Source organism: Leucoraja erinacea, chromosome 3 (genome assembly GCF_028641065.1).
Source record: "Leucoraja erinacea ecotype New England chromosome 3, Leri_hhj_1, whole genome shotgun sequence".
NCBI classification, from domain to species: Eukaryota; Metazoa; Chordata; class Chondrichthyes; order Rajiformes; family Rajidae; genus Leucoraja; species Leucoraja erinaceus.
In genome coordinates this window covers 94,907,872-94,921,564 of record NC_073379.1, presented here as the reverse complement: position 1 = coordinate 94,921,564, position 13,693 = coordinate 94,907,872, and the positions used below count along the sequence as shown (strand labels likewise).

The 13,693-nt window shown below is 40.7% G+C and overlaps 1 protein-coding gene across 3 annotated transcripts in view; it reads right to left on the bottom strand.

The window, feature by feature from the left end:
• Positions 1-13,693, bottom strand: part of fbxl17 (F-box and leucine-rich repeat protein 17) — a 544,870-nt gene that overhangs the window by 24,909 nt on the left and 506,268 nt on the right. For all 3 annotated transcript variants that reach the window (XM_055633232.1, XM_055633233.1, XM_055633231.1), the window contains one exon: positions 11,030-11,172. In XM_055633232.1, the coding sequence (XP_055489207.1) occupies positions 11,030-11,172 (143 nt within the window). The remainder of the gene's footprint in view (positions 1-11,029; positions 11,173-13,693) is intronic.

Here is a 13,693-nt window from a genome sequence, read left to right as displayed (position 1 = left end):
CCTCGGCTTCGGTGGCGGCACAGCGCTGGAGCGCCATCGCGGAGCGGAGCGGGCGATGCCTTGCCTGGGTCGCCGCGCTGGATTGACGCGCTGGAGCTCCGGTGAGCTGGACCGCCGAGATCAACACCTCCGGGCTGCGGGTCTGCGGAGCGGAGCGGGCGGCGCCGTCTTTAACATCGGGAGCCTGGGAGCTCCAAACCGGCGCGTCCCTGTCGGCTTCGGAAGCCGACAATCCCCTGCTAGGAAGCGGCCATTCCAGGTGGCCCAGCCGCTGTGAGGACTCTCCCGACGCCGGGGCAACGCCACCCGGCCAGAACGGCCAGGAACATTGGGCCTCCGTAGAGGCAATAGCGGTGGCCTCAAATAGGCCTGACCTGGGAGAACTGGGGTTGGGGACTGGACTTTTTGCCTTCCCCCACAGTGGTAACCATTGTGGGGCGGATGATTTTTCTGTGTGTAGTTACTATGTTAGTCTGTGTCCAAGATGGCTGTCGGAAGAGAGAGTGGACGCTGGCGCGCTTTAGCTGCCGCTGCTCTCTCTTCACATTGTGTTTTTGATTTTTTTTGATTTTGAGTCTTTGGAGCGATTTCTATCTTTAATTTGTATATTGATGATGTCCTTATTATTTATTTTTCTCCGACTATATGTTTTTTCCTCTTCTGTTAATCTTTGTAAGGTGACCTTGAGATTTGAAAGGCGCCCGAAAATAAAATGTATTATTATTATTATTATTATTATTGTCTTCACATCATGATCAAAAGGATGAACAAGCTTTAGAATAGATAACAATTATAGAACATAGTACAGCACAGGAACCATCCACAATGTCTGTGCCGAACATGATGCCAAGACCAACTCTTAGCTGCTGGCATATAATCCATATCCCTTCATTCTCTGCATATTATGCCCATGATTTGTGGATTTTTTTAACTATATTGTAAAGAAGAATATATCTTCCTTGATCGTGAATTGATTATAAATAATTATATATTTATATCCAACTTTAACACAATTCTTACTGTGATTATATATCTTTTTCATGAATAATCAGAACATTGCTAACTTAATTAAATTACGTCTCAAAATAATTATCAAGTTGCTGATGATAGACTGATGTACTGATTAAAAAAAGAACAATGTTGATGCAAACTGGATTTGGCTTGGAACTGCAACCAGATAGAAAACTCTGAGTTTTCCCATTGCACAGGCAAACCAATACTAGATTTAAATAATTCTTTCAAAAATTCACATTCTTCCACTTAATTTTGAACGGAAGGCATTACATTAATTCTTTCAAGTACTGTTGATGAGAGAGGTGATATGTTATCATCAACAAAGCTGCTTCACAACACAAATGCAAGTAATCAAATAAAGGAAGAAACATAGAAAATATCGTCCCCTATCAATAACCCGTGCCTGCCTTCTCCCCATATCCCTTGACTCCACTGGCCCCTAGAGCTCTATCTAACTATCTCTTAAATCCATCCATTGACTTGGTTTCCACTGCCGTCTGTGGCAGGGAATTCCATAAATTCACAACTCTCTGGATGAAAAAGATTTTTCTCACCTCAGTCTTAAATGACCTCCCCTTTATTCTAAAACTGTGGTCCTTGGTTCTGGACTTGCCCAACATTGGGATCATTTCTCCTGCATCTAGCTTGTCCAGTCCTTTTATAATATTATATGTCTCTACAAGATTCCCCCTCATCCTTCTAAACTCCAGTGAAAGAAAAACTGCAGCAAGAAAGGAAAAACTGTTTCCCAGATAAGTGAGCCAATAAACAGAAATTGTGAATTTGAGGTTGACAAAAGGTTCAATGGAAAATGAGAAATTATTCTAACATGGAGGTTATTATGATCTGGAAAGCAATATCTGAAAGGGTTGTGGAACAGATATCATAAGAACTTTTAAAAGACAGGCGGATATATGCATTTGAAGAGAAAACTTTACAGAAAGCGAAAATTCTTCAACTCTTCATCGAATCAGACGAGTAGAATAACTCTAATAAACTATATTTCTTCTATTCAGGAGAGAAGACAAAAACATAGGCTGGTACTCCAGTGTACAATTTTACTGGCTTTGTGCTTGATAATGTCTCATCTTTGAGATGTCTCATCTTTGAGACGAGACATTAGACTAAAGTTTTGTACCTGCTGCCAGATGAATTTAGAAGGTCTCACAGCACCATTTTGAATATGAGCACAGGGTTCCCTTGCTATCGTGGATGATAGTTAATCTTAAATCAACATCATTAGAGCAGATCATCTGGTCTCTATGGTTTGTGGGTGCTTGCTATGTGCAACTTGACTGTTGTCTTTAATACATAGCAATGGTGACTACATTTCAAGATTATTTCACCAGCTGTGGAATGGCTTGGAATGTCAAGAAAGACTAGTTAAAAATAAGATCTTTATTTTTAGAAATTTACTTCATTGCTGAAAGATAATGATCCACAGCTGAAGAGAAGCAAGTATTTACAACGTGGGAAATTGGAAATAGAAAATGGAATAAGCTATTCAGCCACTTCTGCCTGCTCTGGCATTCAACAACATCATGGCTTATATTTTACTTCAGTACCATTTTCCCCGAACCAATCCAAAAAGCCTTGATTCTCTTATTTTTCCAAAATCGATCAACTCCTGTCTTGAATATGCCCAGTAGACACGAAAAGCTGGAACAACTCAGCAGGACAGGCAGCATCCCTGGAGAGCAGTAATAGGTGACGTTTCCGATCAAGGCCCTTCTCACTCGACCCGTAACATCACCCATTCCTTCTCTCCAGAGACGCTGCCTGTACCGCTGAGTTACTCCAGCTTTTCGTGTCTATCTTTGGTTTAATATACCCAGTGACTGACCTCATTACCGTCCTCTTTGGTGGCGAATTCAGAACATTCACTGTCCTCTAGGTGAAGAAATTCTCTTCTCACCTCAGTTCCGAATGGCTGATCGCTTATCCTGATAGATCCCCAGTGATCTATCACTCGGGACCTGTGATCCCCAGTTCCAGACATCACCCCTGCAATACTTTGCCAACCCTCATAAGAATTGTGTGCGTTTCATTCGGCTTGCTTCTCATTCTTCAGAACTCCAAAGAATATTCTAGAAGGCAATCGTTATTTGTCATTTAAATTCCATAAAAGAAAAACCTTTTATCTAAACATAACAGGAAGAGGTTGTCTCCAAATCGTTACGTATAAACATTAAAGCTTCCTCTTTTTCTCAGCATACAAATCACATTGTACCTACTTGATAATAAAGCATATGTCAAAGTCAATGGTATAAAAGGCAGAGACCCTTCCTCAGGCCATATGCACTTGCTATACCAACACTTGGTAATCTTCAAAGTAGATACTAAAGTTAAACAGGTGCAGCATTTAAGGATATTTTAAGTCTAAACCTTTCCTCAGTCAGATACAAAAATATTTTTCTGATGCTGAGATTTTGCTGCTACATCAGTCCAATATTTATTTCAGTGTTTTAAGACTTGAAATGCAAGATATTCTGTCTGATTTGGAGGAGGGAGAATAGAGATCTAGGAATGTACATTACAAATTTCTATTTACATGCTTAATATGCTTAAAGCTTAGGCAGAGTACAAATATATGCATAGGCCAAAGGTTGCGAGGGTTTTGGGCCAAACGCGAGTAGGTGGGATTAGCATAGATGGGGCATCTTGACCGGCATAGACAAGTTGGGCTAAAGGGCATGTTTCTGTGCTGAATTACTGTAGAATATTTGCATTTATGTTTCATCATCTAAATAGACGACCAAATATAATCCTAGGAAAGGGCATGTTATAATACTAGGATTGGGTATTTTGGAACAATATAATAGGGTGCTTTATATAAAATATTGGTGATAATTTGCTTTTAAAATCCTATTCCTCAATATACAAGATTAAACCTTCAGAAACAAATTACCACCAAATCCAAAGTTTATTTTCAAATATTTGTAGGTTTTGCTACAGAGAGCACATATTTTACAAGAAAAATAAATAATTGACTTTTCTGCAACACGTGTAAAACGCCAGTAATTGGAATTAGAGGGGACTGAATGACACAATATATTCATTGCACTGTTCTCAAGTCTTTCAATTTCCCAGAACAAGTCCAGATGACTGTCCTTCCTGTTGAAGAGAGTAATGAGAATGTGGCAGATACATTGGAGCTGTCATTGAATGTTAGTAGCCAGTAGAATATTGCCTTTAATCTGGATCGAACTGGAACCAAGTTAAAAATTGTCTCTCTTCATAAACAATGAAAGATATCCAAGAGAAATTTCCAAGATCATATATTGATGAGGAAAAGGTGCATTGAAATAGATCACTATGTTAGCATGGAAATAAATTCACATTTTCATGGCTTGTGAGCCTGTATAGTCTCATATTGGCTGGAAATGGTAGTGGAGGATGTCAGTTAAATATTTCTATTCCATTAAATGATTACACTATAAACAAAGATGATTTACTGGAAGCTGCTTATCATACTGATATTTTCTATACATACATTTCATTCAAGTACTTTAACATCCAAATATTTAATTTTTTTTTTGTTGCAATAGAACTTCAGATGAGCCATAATTTCCCATTCCGTTAAACCTGAATCATAATGCACCTGATGCACTGTTGTTCATCTAAAAGTGAAAATTGGTTAACCTAATCTATTTTATTAATGTTCCCATCTGTTTTTGAATAACTTCCCGCTCACTGCCATTAGCTAAGGGGTCAAATGCTTGGAAATAATTTACTTTTCTTTATCTTTTGCACAAACTCTTACTATAATACATAAACTGGGTATCTGCCAAGAAGCATGTCACGACACTGAATGTAGCATAATGAACTGCATTGATGGTTTCAACAGTACAGAGTAGATAGATTAAGTACAGAGAGTCAAAGATACAATTCTCATGATTATTCGCTGCTTTACCCTGAATTATACATGGTATTTTATGGGAACAGAGATTTGAAACTGACACTGTAAAGGGATAAATCGAGCTATGTTGGACGTTGAACATGATTCCATCAAGTATGTTGGACCACAATGTTGTGACAAATGCTTCAAATTTATTTTCCATGGTGTTAAAATGACATCGTTCCCGATTATCCATAACTTATACCTCTTCCTGTAACGTACAGATAATCCAATGCCATTATTATGCGTGGGTTTGGCTGCTGCAACAAGTGATACGATACAATTAAACCTTGTGGACTCCATCAATAACTATAATCAGATAGATAACAAAAAGATGGAGTAACTCAGGTCAGGCAGCATTTCTGGAGAAAAGGAATAGATGACATTTCGTGTTGAGATCCTTCTGCAGACTGAGAGTCAGGGGAAAGGGAAACGAGATGTAGACAGTGATATATTGAGATATAGAACAAATGAATGAAAGATATGCAAAAAGTAACAAAGATCAAGGAAAGGTGGAGCCCTCAATGGTCCAATGTTGGCTGTGGGCTGTGGGAAAACGAGTTACACAGACAGAGAAACTCAACAGAACGACAGTGAAACTAGGGTCGGCGAGGGGATGCAAGGGTTTCTTGAAGTTAGAGAAATCAATATTCTAGGTGTTTAATCCGAACAAGTATGAGATGTTGCGCTTCGCGTAGTCGAATATAAAGAAAGTATGCAGTTAATGGCAGGACACTTAACATTGTTAATGTACAGAGGAATCATAGCTCCCTGAAAATGGCAACATAAGTAGAGAGAGTGGCACAGAAGGCATATGGTATTCTTGCCTTTATTGGTCTGGGCATCTATCTATCTATTATATATTAAAACTGTGTGCCTGCCACCTGCCGTCCGGCTGCCTTTCTGCCTTTTGATTTGTTCCATCGTGTGATGTCACAATGCCCAATACACTCCTTCCTATCAGCTTCCAACACACTTCAAAACAAAGTTGCAAGACAGGGACACTCTGAATTTTTCACCTCAATGGGATATCACAGCAAGTGCTTCAACAGGAGGGGGAGGGCCAATTGGTATTGCAATTGGAACTGCTGCAGCAGGCAGGGGAGGCGCAATTGGAATTTTTTTTCAATCCACTGCTGAGGGAGGCAGGGGAGTGCTGGAATATTACATTTGGGAACGGGTTCAGTTCCGTTGGAGGAGACGGGTGCATGGTGGAATATTGGGTTGGGGGATCACATCATTGGGGGAGCAGACCCAACGGGTCTGCAATTGGTCTAGTTAAATATAAGAATCAGGAAGTTGCAGGTTTGGAGTATTATGTGCGGTTCTGGTTGCCCCAATGCAGGAAGGATGTGAAGGCTTTGGAGTTGATGCAGAAGAGCTTTTCTAGAATATTGCCTGGATTAGAGGCTAGTGTAGCTGTAAGAAGAGATTGGACAAACGTGGAGTGCTAGAGATTGAGGGGAGCATGGCAGAAGCAGATAAAATTATAGGAGGTACACAAAATTGCTGGAGAAACTCAGCGGGTGCAGCAGCATCTATGGAGCGAAGAAAATAGGCGACATTTCGGGCCGAAACCCTTCTCCAGCATCTGCAGTTCCTTCTTGAACACTTTGTCTAAAATTATAGGATGTCGATAGTTAGATAGTCAGAGCCTTCTTCCCACAACAGAAATGACAAAGATGAGAGGGCATCGTTTTAAGGTATTCGACTGACAAGTATTGTGCTCTGCCATGGATAGACAGTTACCAAATTGAGATGCTATTAAACACAGCTACATTTATCATCATCAGAACACCAATGTTAATGACTGTCAACTGATCCCTGATGCAAGAGAACAACATTTCCCCCAGATACAAGACAAGGAAACCCCACCATCCTTTCAGTAATTTAATTTCTGCAAGCCCATCATGTATTCCATTACAGGATGGAAGGTGTGCCAAAATGACTGCTCAATGAAGGGAAAAACCACGGGAGATGTTTAAATTATACATCACATTCAAATGAAAGCAGCACTGGAATCATCAATGGAACAGCAACAATAGAACAAGCACCGTTTTACCAATAGCTGGACTAGACATTCCAGGTTGTGAGATGAATACAAACAGGTGAATGAAGTTATGGCCATTGTTTGCACCATGGAAACAGAACCAGATCTATTGGCAGAACAGCAAGTCAAACAATTGAACACATTATCAAAGACCCCCTTTGGTCTTAAAGAGGAATTTATTTTGCCAGGGTGCAGTGTATCTGTGGAATTCATTGCCACAGAGGGTCCAAGAGGCCGTCATTGGGTATCGAATGGCAGAGCAGACTCGATGAGCCGAATGGCCTAATTCTGCTCCGATACCTTATGACATGTGGCCAATATCAGTAGTGATGCAAGATGCCCCATCCTGGTTCCAAAATCTGAAAATCAACATACAAGTTGCTTCCACAACATGATAATGAATTGGGAACAAAATCCTATCATACAAATTATTTTCACAAGACCTCTGTTATATGGTTTAAGCCAAAATGTAAAACAAAACAAAACCAACTACTTTGCCCTTATGGCAAATATTCTATTGGAGCTATTTAATTCAGCAGGTTTCTTAAATGAAGTCAACATAAGTTAATTGCATCAAAATACTCATTGTGATTTTAAAATTTAAATGCATGTTGAACTTGTTCCTGGAACTAAGTTATTTGATCTGCAAGGAGGGTGTCAAAGGCAATTAATTCACTTGAATGAACAGACATTTCAGGCTTACCTGAAAGTTAAAACTGAATAATAACACAGATGGCTGTCCAGCGGGAAACAAGTACTTTGGTGTGAAGTATCACAGCCTCTTTGGAATAAATACTTCTGAAGTTCCCCAATGACCCATTCCTAGTGTGTCTGTTTTTATCTGTGCTGAAACAATGTGAGGGCTTGGTACAGAAGAAGTATTCACATTACATTTGTCAAAGACTGTTTAAAGAATCTGGAAAAAGTCACTGAAGGGCAGAAATTACAAGACTCAGTTGCTAATGTGGAGCATTGCTGCACATTCATCTGAAGCTATTCACTACTGCAGCTCCATTTCAATTTCATCCTCTTCACATACCTTCCATTCCAACAAGGAGTCTTATGTATTCTGTTTCTTGTTTGGACTTTATTATTGTTTTTGGAACAAATCATTTTGTAACATTGACATCGCATTGTTGATTATATGGCATATTTCTGCTCTATGTTTATATTAGGTTATAACTTCTGACATGCATTTCCCACTCTTTCAAATTACCAATATAGCACAACAAGCAAGAGGATATGTTGGCGGAGGCAGGCATGATAGTGTTTTTTTTATGAGGCTTTTAGATAGGCACATGGAGGAACGGGGAATAGGATATGGATCAAGTAGAGGCAGGGGTCAAGGAAAGAGCATTCACGTTGCGGCCCTGTTTCCACCACTACACACAAGAAGAGCAAGATGCCATTGTATGCAGATGCCGAGAGGTGTGTCCACATCTTGTGATGTGGACACGATAAGAAATAGAGGCAGAATAGATTAGTTTAACGAGACATCATGTTTGACACAAACATTGTGGGTAGAAGGGCACGTTTCTGTGCTGTACTGGTCTATTTTCTATGCAAATAACAGGCGATTGTGTACTGGCATGGTGGCCCCATACACTACATGGCCATTCTTTATCTGTTCCACCAGTTTTCAAACATTAAAGGGCCTGTCACACTTGGGCGTCATTTGCACGTCAAGCAGATGGCGCTCGAAGATTTTGTGAATCCCAAAATTCTGGGGCACCGCACGTCACTGCCTAAATTATGACGCACAAATAACGCGCAAATGACGCCCAAGTGGGAAAGGCCCTTTGGTCATTAAAAGTCAAAAATAGTTATTTTGCTTTGATAACTACATCAATAAAAGCTCATCAAAGAACAAATTATGGTAAACTGCATTGCTGTAATCTGTCCTCGGAACTTGGTTTTGGGTAAACATATAGAAACATAGAAATTAGGTGCAGGATAAGGCCATTTGGCCCTTCGAGCCTGCACCGCCATTCAATATGATCATGGCTGATCATCCAACTCAGTATCCTGTACCTGCCTTCTCTCCATACCCTCTGACCCCCTTAGCCGCAAGGGCCACATCTAACTCCCCCTTAAATATAGCCAATGAACTGGCCTCGACTACCCTCTGTGGCACAGAGTTCCAGAGATTCACCACTCTCTGTGTGCATTACATTTAATCATTACAATACATTGCATAACAAAATGAATCAAGAATTTGAGTATAGGAGCAGGGAGGTCCTACTGCACTTGTACAGGGTCTTGGTGAGACCACACCTGGAGTATTGCGTACAGTTTTGGTCTCCAAATCTGAGGAAGGACATTATTGCCATAGAGGGAGTGCAGAGAAGGTTCACCAGACTGATTCCTGGGATGTCAGGACTTTTATATGAAGAAAGACTGGATAGACTCGGCTTGTACTCGCTAGAATTACAATACAATACTATACAAATTTATTGTCATTTGAGCCCCAGTGAGACTCAAACGAAATTTTGTTTACACAGCCATACAAACAAAGACAATGTCCTACAGACATACACACAATTAAATTCACACAAACATTCATCACAGTGAACCCACTGTGATGGAAGGCAAAGTCTTTTCTCTCCCCTGCTCTCAATTTCTCTCCCGATGTCCAAGCCCCAGGCGGGTGATGATAAGTCCCACGGCCATTTTAGGCCGCGCGGGGCGATTTACGGCCCCGCTCCCGGTCTGAAAGTACAAGGTTGGAACCCCCACGGACGATGGTGAGTCCCACGGCCATGAAGCCGCGCCAGGTGATGTACGGTCCCGGTCCGGGTCGTTCCAACCCTGCGACACGGGCTGGAGAAGTCGTGTTGCTGGAGCTCCGGGAAGCGGTCTCTCCCCCCGGACCCGCGAGCTCCCGATATCCCGGTCCACTGGACCTGTGGCTGCGTTGCTGGAGCCTCCGAGCCCCAGGAGTCGAGTTGCAGCAGCGGACTGGACGTCCCTGCAAGTCTGCTGGTGCGAAAGCAGCGAGTCACCACCGCTCCCCACGCTCCGAGGCCGGCCAGCCCCACGATGGCGAGAAGTCCGCAGCTCCGCAGTCTCCCGAGCCCCCGGGTCGTTCAGGTTGGAGGCCGCTCCACGGTGCTAGGCCCCAACGACAACGGAGACCCGGCAGGGAAAAGGTCGGGTCTCCCAGACAGGGAAGAGATTTTAAATAGTTTCCCCCCCCCCCCCCCCCCCCCCCATATACACATTTAAAAACACTATTAAAAAACACAAACATTTAACTAGACAAAAAAAAAAAAGACAGACAGGCTGTAGGGGGCGCTGCAACGGGTGAGTCGCACCGCCACGAATTTAGAAGATTGAGGGGGGATCTTATAGAAACTTACAAAATTCTTAAGAGGTTGGACAGGCTAGATGCAGGATGATTGTTCCCGATGTTGGGGAAGTCCAGGACAAGGGGTCACAGTTTAAGGATAGAGGAGAAATCCTTTAAGTCCGAGATGAGAAAAACATTTTTTACACAGAGAGTGGTGAATCTGTGGAATTCTCTGCCACAGAAGGTAGTTGAAGCCAGTTCATTGGCTATATTTAAGAGGGAGTTAGATGTGGCCCTTGTGGCTAAAGGGATCAGGGGGTATGGAGAGAAGGCAGGTACAGGATACTGAGTTGGATGATCAGCCATGATCATATTGAATGGCGGTGCAGGCTCGAAGGGCCGAATGGCCTACTCCTGCACCTATTTTCTATGTATCTATGTACCTAATAATCCTACTAATTTTAGAAAGTGTTATAAGAGGTTGCCACAGATAATAGGCATAATTCCTTTAGGCATGTTGCTTCTAGGAAAGACGGGTATCGTGGCTAGTTTTCCTTTGCACATTTTGATTTGATGATAGGACATCATTTTTTTTAATGTTATGCAATTTCTTCAAAATACCATCCAACATTCTTATAAACTAAACTTTAGGATCCCTATCAGTTTGCATTGTGACCATTACAAAATCAAATAGATCAGTTGGTGCTTAAGCAAAAGAATAAAGTATTAACATGGTAAAGTTTAATTAATCATAAGTGTCTTCAATTAAGCCTCTTACCTTATCACACCGCATAAGCCCCAAATACCTGAGGGACTTGCTGGTCTGTGAGATTTGGGTTGCTCCTTTATCTGTGATTTCTTTACACCAGCCCACATCCACTGTTTCAATGGTTGCACTATATTGCCCAATCGTTATCAAAGCTGCAACAAATAAGGACATTGTCAATTAGTTCTGAGTAGGCAACCATTATAATCATTGACTTAAGGTGATCATTATCAACCAACTGCTGACATTTACTGCTCTTGACTTCTGAGATAGGAGGTTAGTGTGTAGTTGGGGACGACACAGTCAATAATTTCTCCCCTTTTCTCAGAAAAGCACCATTCAGCTCAATTTAAGATCATGAAGGGAAGGCAGCACAGTGATTAGCAGTCCCACTTGAACACCATAATTGATTCCAGATGTATCTGAATCACCAAGTTGTTTGACTAAGCCTTCACCAAATAGAAGGGATTGAGGGAAGGATGAAGCATTAAATGCTTGAACGACAAATAGGGAAAGAAGATACGCCTTAAAAGATTTGATAATCTAACTGAGAACAGATGAAGAAAAATAAATAACTTGTCTTTATATAACTGCCTACTGCTTCAGAATTACAATGCAACATTTTTGTTACTTTGGTAAATTGATAAGCTACTGTAAAGTCCCATAAAGACCAAAGAGGCTGATGACCAGTTAATTTGAAGATTTTTAATTTAATTGGGAACCACAATAGGACTTAATGCCCGCAAAAGCTTTAAAAACAATTGACGTTACAAGTTATGTTTCTCAACCGTCTTGTTTTGTACTCCCATAGTATTTCATTGAAGTCACAGTCTAATCAAATAAAGCCCATGAAGTCAGGTGTTTACCCTTAACTTACAGATTATGAGAGAAGTTTTATTATTGAACCATAGTAGGAACCATATTGGTTACTTCAAGATTTCGTAAATGGCCATTAGAAAAATACATTACTCTTGATGGCCAGAGCTTAAAAATGACTTTTCTACTGGCTGATCGCCCAATGCATCAAGATAAACATTCCAGGTCTAATGCATTGCAATTTCATCTATCTTTAGTGCCAAATAAGATCAATTAACTGTGTAATTTGGATAAAACCTTGGCCCCTTGGTATAATATACAGACATTCGAAAGGCATAATATTCTCTGGTCATTGTAAATTGTTGAGATAAATTCTGATGAGGTTTGGCAGCTGAATTGAGGCACCAAAATGAAGTATGGAGCTTCTAGGTCTTTGGTAACACTACCAAGAAATAGTGGAAGTCTTGTCAGCTGCAGTTGGTGTATATTCTGGGAGATCAAGGGGGAAAAAAAGATTGGGTTTACTTTCAAAAGAAAATAAATCTCACATATTTGGTGGGAGCATGAGGGACATAAGTGACCAGCAAGAGAAATAGAATTTACATTCAAAATAAAAAGATAATTGAATAAACATAAGACTTCCTCCAGTCTATACTTCCAATTCTCTAAGGGTACCTTAAGCTCATTAAAAATGTCACCTAACAGACCAATGTCAATTTATTTTCAACATCAGCCGTCCCACTAGATCTACTAGAAAAGACTGTTAACTTGTGCCAAGTATGTTGCCCAGTATTCTTAATATTCAACACAAAAATAAAATGTTTGTTTCTTGAGATGCAGCTAGTTTCACATATAGTTCAAGTCTGTATGTTAATAACCTCATCATGAAAGCCGTAAGCTGCATTAAGTTTATATGTCAGACTGCTTCTGGCACTTTGAACCAGCGACTAAACAACTAAGGTCAATGTTGCTTTATTTAACCAGATGAACTTTGAACTATAATAGGTTGAATAGCTTCTTTTGACATCTGAATATAGTCTAGTCTAAGTTTAGTTTAGAGATACAGCATGGAACCAGGCCATTCGACCCATCGAGTCCATACCGACCACGATTCCCGTATGCCAGCACTATCCCACACACTAGGGACAATTTACAATTTTACAAAAGCCAATTGACCTATAAACTTGTACGTCTTTGGAGTGTGGGAGGAAACTGGAGCGTCAGGAAACAACAGACAGCACCCGTAGTCAGGCTCGAACCCGGGTGTCTGGCGCTGTAAGGCAGCACTCTACCGCTATGCTAACGTGCCACCCCAAGTTCTAAGCTGTCACTGTTGGGAGCATTCATTTTCAATGGAAACGTTAAATTGAGACCCAACAGCTCATTTAGAGGGTTCAGAAATATTAATGAATGACAAAATGCATTTTCCCTGTATTGGTCAACATTTCTTCATGAATACACCAAAAACATATTAAAGCTATAGTGGAGCTTATTAATGATGTTGTGTTCCTGTGTGCCAAATGGCTGCGATGATTGCCCACATATCGGACATGACATTTCATTGCTCGTTATGTTTTAAGACATTTCTGAGGGAAAAGTCCCATATGAAAAGAATGCCATTATGAAAGACAAAACCAGAGAACAAAATTTAAATATTATACATGAAAGAAGCCTCTTCATGAAATTAAGGTTTTGAGAATAGTGTAAATATCATTTTTGAGTCCTCTTAATGATATGACATGCTCTGTACAGTTTAGTGGAGGAAGCTTTACAGAAGCATCTTTTTATCAGCGAATAGTTTGCAGACTCACTATTAAACAGGGGACACCTCATCAGTCTTCAATTTCAGAAACCAGCGGA